Consider the following 7,304-nt stretch of genomic DNA (forward strand, 5'->3'; position numbering starts at 1 on the left):
GCTGGGGAGAGGGAGGTCTGGGCCTCCCTTCTGAAGCTGCTGCCCCCGCGACCCGACCCCGGATAGGTGGAAGAAAATGGATGGATGGATGGATGGGCCCCTACTCCTTTCTCTGTTCCTCCATCATAGGAGTACCTGAGGGAGTTGCATGCCTGTTGGCGGGACCCTAGAACTTTTCACGCCTCTCCAGAGATGGCCGAGTGTTGGCAGCAATGCAGGAGTTGGTCAAGGCAGGCTTGGATCAAATGCTGGCGGTTGAACCTGCTGTTTCTGTGCTCATTGTGCCACCGGATGAAGCCTTGCATAGTGACGTTCGGTGTCTGCGGGTTCAATGCCGTGTTACAGATAACCTAATCTGTAAAACGTATAATTCAGGTGCACGTGTTATATCCTACCTGGTTCAGGCTCGTCGACAGATCTGGCTGGCTCAGTCCACATTTACTGAGACATGCCGTAGGACCCTCCGTAATATTGTGGTGCAGGGGGAGTTGTTAGGTTCTGCTGCCATGGAAGCGCTGGAATGGACTGTTCCGACGCAGCAAACTAGGCAGCAACTTTCGGGCCTCAACAGGGGCATGTGTCCCCCATCTCCTCATAGTCCGAGGTGCCCATCGACTGGCCCCAACGTTCGGCCACCACCTCAGGGTCTTGATCAGCCTGCTGGTTTTTATCTTAGTCCTGCGCAGCAGAGACCCAACAGGGACTTTCGTGAGCCAGTTCGCCAATCAGCCAGGCTGGCCCAGGCCGCAGCCTTTGGCTGCCGTCCCCCCAGGCCCTCCAGGAGATATGGGGAGAGAAATTGATGCCACCATGCCGGCCGTCGGATACTTTTCCCATCAGCAGCTCAATTATTGGGCTGCCCAAACTGTGGATCCATGGGTGGTTGCCACTCTAACTCATGGGTACCACTTACAGTTCCGACGGCGGCCTCACGTGTCACGTCGGGTCAGAGAGACTGTCATCTCCAACCTGGTGAAAGCTCATGCTCTGGACCAGGAGCTTTCCACCCTCCTGGCCAAGGTTGCGATTGAGGAAGTGGATCCTCTGCAGCAACCCAGAGGCTTTTATTCAACATATCTGAAACTCTCAGACTGAAGAAGTCTCTTGGAAGAGAGACGAAACGTTTCATTAAAGAAGAACCCGTCCAGAGGACCTATACAGTTTTTTTTCCTTTTATTCAACATACTTCCTTGTGTCAAAAAGATGGACGGATTTCATCCTATTCTGGACCTCAGGGGTCTCAACCTGTATTTAAAGGCCCATGCTCACTATGGCAGAGGTCCTAAAGGCTATTGCAAGGGGAGAGAGGTTCACATCAGTAGACCTGGCAGATGCATACTTTCATATACTCATTGCCCCAGAATATGGCCACTTTCTTAGGTTTGCCTATCGGGGTTGCCACTGGCAGTTCCAAGTGCTCCCATTCTGCCTTTTGCTTTCCCTGAGGGTCTTCACTCGGTGTGTGAAGGCAGCCCTCTCCCCTCTGCAGACTTGTGGAGTGAAGGTTCTCCCATACATCGAGGATTGACTTCTCTTCGCCCCACCTTGAGCTTGTGTGTCTCACGATAGAAGTCGCCTGCTCGCCCATGTGTCCCGGTTGGGCCTCAAGGTAAACTTTGCAAAGAGCTGCCTGATTCGAATGGAGGGTGGTGCAGGGCATCAAGAACCAAAGGCAGATCCCAAGCTGGTGCCCGCAGAACTGCTGGCGTGTGCAACCTGTGAGCACCATGCAGAAACAGAGAAACCAGGTTATGGCTTCCGACTGTACTGCCATCAACATCAGCATGATTCGATGATATTGCCGCTACATATACCTTAAGTGTTGAGGGAGAGTGGCCCTTATTAAGAAGAGATTGAAGAAACTCCTGGATAGTGGGCACCACACAGGAGACTGGATCCTCAAGCGCCACCTGCTTTCATATTGCTAACAAGTAGAGTGTGCCCTAGTGTTCAAAATAGTGTACCTGACAGAGTTTGAATATTCAGTCAGCTGCTGCTCAAGTCTCCCAGTGGCCACACCCACAGTCTGAGATGTTGAAGATTGGGGTGCCAAATCAGTTCCCTCAACTGAGACAATAGGTCCCTCCTGTTTGGAAAACACTGTGAGATGTCATGTCACAGACTCCGTAGAAGACACCTTGGGTTGCCAGGTGAGGGGCTGGGCTCAGGTTGGGGTGGGTTGGAGTATGGTTTCTGACATCTCAAACCGTTGGTATTTGAAAACAGGTCATTTCAAGACACAAAAAGCTACATTTACTTACAGTAAAAAATACCTCTGGGTGCATTTTTTTGGTGCTTGGACTGTTTTTAGAAGTAGTACAGACCCAAATGTAGCTAAGTGAAAAAACCTGAAAAAAGGGAATTTTGCAAATAAGGTCCCCTTTAAGTTTGTTACCCACTATTTAACTATTTAACTTAGTTGTTTGTTGACATGTTTTGCTTTATCTGGTAAGTTGATGTTGTTAGATGTTATATTTGTAAACCATAACTTAGAGTAATTAGTACTGTTGAAAGATACCCTCCTTTTCCTCCATTTGTTTTGTTCTTAAAACTCACCTGGCTTAATAATAAATGACTTCATTAATCCTATCTCCTTATTTCCTGGCTGAGCTGAGTCTAAACACCTTGATAGATCTGACAGATATAAAGCAGAAAATATCTAAGGGAGCAAATGATGTTTACAAGATCTAAACAAAGCTTTAACAAATTACACAGCTGCTTTGTTTAAAACTTTACCATAGAAGGCTGTAAACCGTTATAACAACAATACATTTTGAGAAGAAATATTGTACAAGAAACAAGCTTTCTTCATATCTAAAATATTTGTAAACAAAGTTGTGTGTGGACCTTCAGTAATGCAGTGAAAGAGAAGCTTAATGATGCTAATCTGTTAAGCCACAGTCTCGTGTGAGGAGGATTAGGACTGTTGAGTAACTGCTTGGTCTGCAGGTCCACTGATGCTGCTTCAGTCAGCTGAGATCAACTCATTCACTCTGTGTTCTGACAGAACCTCTGCTCCGAAGAACCATGACTGACGAGACTCAGGTGAGTGAAGAGAGATGTTTTTTCAATCAAGGGAACATTTTTAAACACATGAAGACTGCATTTTTATCATAAAATTCTACTAAAACTGCAGTTTAGGGGGAATTTTAAATAAAAATGCTTCTTAGATTCTGATATACCAATACTGACAATTGTTCACCAGTGAAATGACTAGAAATATTTTAATAAATAAAAAGCTGAGGCCACTGTAAAAATGTTAAACATTTGTTAAATGCCAAAATAAAAAAAATATTTTTAATTTATTTATTTTTATTAAATTAGTTTGTGATGAAGCTGACTCTCAGCTACTACCACACCAAAAATTTACGTTACTAGCTGTAAAGGTTTTTCTGTTTCCAAAGCTCAATTGGCTTTTGTGGCCTTCTTAGACTCTGTTGTCTCTAAAAGGTAATCAGTAGCATTTATACACACAAAAAATACTATCTAGAAGTTTCATAAAAATCCACCAAGTGGTTTATGACATATTTTACAGTGTTAAAATGTTAAAATCAGATATTGAGTTATCAGTTATCACTTGGAGTGTGTGATAAGAATGACCCTCAAGTAATTTTCTTGGTGGTGGGCAGTAGTATAAGCTGTTCTTACAGAAACAAAGGGCTCATTTTTCTACATAAAAAGTAACAACATAAGATCAGTGCAGCTTTGTGAGTAAAACATCTGACTCTTGGATCTGCCACTAAAGCCAGGTCCAGGGACTAAAGTCCTGCACATGTCTGCCCCACGGCTCCTGGGCTGGGATTAAACACAATCTGAAAGCTTTCTGTCACATTATTGTTGTTGGGTAGTGATGCTGGTGTCACTTTAGGCCAGGGGTGCCCAAACATTTTCCCCGAGGGGGCCAAAATGAAAATCTATCCAAGGCTGCGGGCCAAATGCAGTTATATTATACATGAAATACAAATACTTTTTTAAAGTCTTTTATTTTTAACCATTAACCTGTGCAATGGCCCTATTTTGTTTTAGTCTGGGCACTTGGAGAAAGTCTGCCATACGCTCAAGTAGCAAAGGCTCATGGGACATAGCATAAATTGATAAAATATGAGTTTTTGTGGCCTTATAAAGTGTGCAAATCTACATGCGGGGTTAAATCTGATCTAAATATTTCTTGTTGTCGTTTCATATTTTTTGTTTAATCCTAATAAATCAAAGATATGGCTGAAAACTACCTTCACTACAGCCCTTTTATATAGTCACTTGACCAGTGGAAACACTGTGTTTCTACCTATAGGATAACAGGTTACAACCTTGTAACTTTGGCAACAGTTGGTGGGCCAAATTTGGCCTGCGGGCTCCACTTTGGGCTCCTCTGCTTTAGGCCTATGATTCCTGAGTGTGTGCTCATTTTTGCCCAATTTTATAAACCAAAAAGCTTTTTACCCATGTCTGTGTGAGTGTGTGTGTGTTGATGAGTCTGTTAACAAAATGTTTCATGAACTACTGGAGCAGGGGCGGTTCTAGGGGCGGGGCTACAGGGGCATTGGTCCCAGCTGAAATCTGATTGGCCCACTGAAGTGCCCCTGTCCTGTCACTCATCTGTCTTTTACCTGGGGGTGATGATGGTGGATGCAGTTTCATGTTCAAACACTAGTTGTGCTAATGAGTCAAATGTTAAAGTCCAGAAAGAATCAAGCTGACAGAATTCTTCTTCTCTTCTTAAAATGTGAACAATCCTGTAAAAAAGTCTTTCAGCTGACAAATGATGTGTGTATTTTCTCCCATGTTGTGTGTTTGAAAATATTTTATCTATGTAAAGTAAAATGTATGAAAAACTGGTGAGGAGAATTTACTGTGCAAGATTGTTGGTACCACTTTACAATCAATTTCCCCTTATAGATGGTTCATAAAGAGTCTATAGACAGGTTATTAATTCATTTGTAAAATTTACACTTCATCAATCATTAATAAATGAAACTGGACAATTTTGTATTGTTCTTGTCCTTAATTATTGCATAATAAACACTTGTTAAATTAATAACCTATCTATAAACTCTTTAAAAGCCATCAATAAGGGAGGCCTTATTGTAAAGTGGTACCTTTTTTTTAAAAATGACATTACATTACAAGGCGGCATGGTGGCTCAGTTGGTAGAGCTGACGCCTCTCAGCAAGAAGGTCACTGGTTCAAATCCCGGTCCGGGGACCTTTCTGGGTAGAGTTTGCATGTTCTCTCCGTGCATGTGTGGGTTCACTCCGGGCACTCCGGCTTCCTCCCACAGACCAAAAACATGACTGTTAGGTTAATTGATAACTCTAAATTGTCCCTAGGTGTGAGTGAGAGRKTGTTTGTCTCTATGTGTGTCCCTGTGATGGACTGGAGACCTGTCCAGGGTGTACCCCGCCCCTCGCACTGTGACTGCTGGATATGGGCACCAGTGACCCACGCAACCCTGAAAAGGAAGAAGCGTGTACAGAAAATGGATGGATGGATGGATTACATTACAAATGTTTGAAGTGTAAAATGTATACACTGGGAATTTGTGTGGAAGGATGTTGAACAAAGACTTGGCCCCTCTATGAATTTTGAACTTTTTCTTCTCTTTCTTTTTGTTCTTTATAAAAAAAAAGTCACAGATGATGAAGACACTAATATTCAGTTCTGTTTTCTACTGAAGTGGCTAAAAGAAAAAAAAAAACTTATTCCGAGTGTGAGATCTCCTAATACTGCATGAGAAGGCACATAATGCTAACCCCTGCTTTTATGACTTCTGATTAACACTCATACTTCCAGCAACTGTTCTTGTCAGATTTTGTTAAAGATGCAGAAGCAAAGAGGCACAGGAAATAGTGGTGGAATCGAACCACCAACTCATTTTGTTCTTGGCAAGCTGCTATTACAGCTCTCCAAAGGCCACATCATTACTGGCTCGGGAGTGTGCTGAAGTACATTGGCCCCAGTCAGAACTCTGTGACGTGGACCTTGCTGTTCGGAGCGTGTGATTGGTTAGAACTTCATGGCTGTGTTTGTTCATGAGGAGCAACACAGCTGAGGAGCAGGGCTCCAAGCAGCTCTTCCTTCTGCATACTATTTTGTTTAAAATGTTTTTTTTTTGTCTGAAGTTTGTTGTTAAAAGAGCTAGACGTTAACATGCAGCTGATGTTCTAGTCTTTTTTTCCACAGCAACAAAAAACAAACAAAAAAGTTTTTCCTTTGCGGACTCTTCACCCACACAACACTGATTGTCAAGTGAAAAAAAGAAAGAAACCCCCCCCCCCCAACAATATTCCGCCATCATTGTTGTTTAAATACTTAGATGATCTGTGGAGAGCAGAGAGAGGACTTATGATACTTCATGCCCTGCTGCATCTTCAGCCTGTTCATACTCAGTCAGGAAAAAGATGTATGAAATTTTGCAACCCACTGTCTCACGCCGTACTGAAGTATAACAAGTGGCGGATCTATGATTTTTCTGAGTAAGGGGCCATCAAGGGGCCACAATATTCATAGAGGGGGGCATGTATTTATTCAGCATCCTTACACACAAATCGCTGGTTTTGGTATGGTGTATATATTTTACCAGTCACGCATTTAAACACTTGTAATGTAATTTTAAAACAGCTTGCACAGTAAATTCTCCTTACCAATTTTACATGCATTTTACAGTGCATATATAAAATACTCAGAAACACACAACATATGAGATAATGCAGCCAAAATTTGTGAGTTAAAAGACTTTTTCTACAGGATTTTTCAAATTTTAAGAAAAGAAAAATACTTCTGTTAGCTTGATACATGCTTGACTTTTCTGCTTGGCTCATTAGCGCCTCTAGTGTTTAGACATGGAACTGCACCCAGCCAGAGCTGTAAAGTAACTAAGTACAAATACTTTGTTACTGTACTTAAGTAGAAATTTTGGTTATCTGTACTTTACTTGAGTAATTATTTTTCAGCATACTTTTTACTTTTACTCAATATATTTTTACACAATCATCTGTACTTTCTACTCACTACATTTTTTTAAAAAGGTAAGAAGTAGAAAGTCGTTAATCCTATTTTATTCCGAGTTGTTATTACTTAAGAAATACTATCCTGATAAACTGTGTCTCCTGGATAGAGTGAATTTAATTGTGGTTGGATGAGAAGTATAAATATATACCATTCTGACACACTACACTCACCGGCCACTTTATTAGGTACACCCGTCCAACTGCTCATTAACACTTAATTTCTAATCAGCCAATCACATGGCGGCAACTCAGTGCATTTAGGCATGTAGACATGGTCAAGACAATCTCCTGCAGTTC

At 42.1% G+C, this 7,304-nt stretch overlaps 1 protein-coding gene across 2 annotated transcripts in view; it reads left to right on the forward strand.

The window, feature by feature from the left end:
* Positions 1 to 2,892: 2,892 nt before the first annotated feature.
* The window catches only part of LOC106533532 (rhotekin), a gene marked incomplete at its 3' end in the record, with an annotated part of 24,377 nt that continues 19,965 nt past the window's right edge, over positions 2,893 to 7,304 (forward strand). For both annotated transcript variants that reach the window (XM_014029874.1, XM_014029875.1), the window contains 1 exon segment: positions 2,893 to 3,045. In XM_014029874.1, coding sequence (XP_013885328.1) covers positions 3,028 to 3,045 — 18 coding nt within the window.

This window comes from Austrofundulus limnaeus, unplaced genomic scaffold (genome assembly GCF_001266775.1).
Source record: "Austrofundulus limnaeus strain Quisiro unplaced genomic scaffold, Austrofundulus_limnaeus-1.0 Scaffold962, whole genome shotgun sequence".
Lineage (NCBI taxonomy): Eukaryota > Metazoa > Chordata > Actinopteri > Cyprinodontiformes > Rivulidae > Austrofundulus > Austrofundulus limnaeus.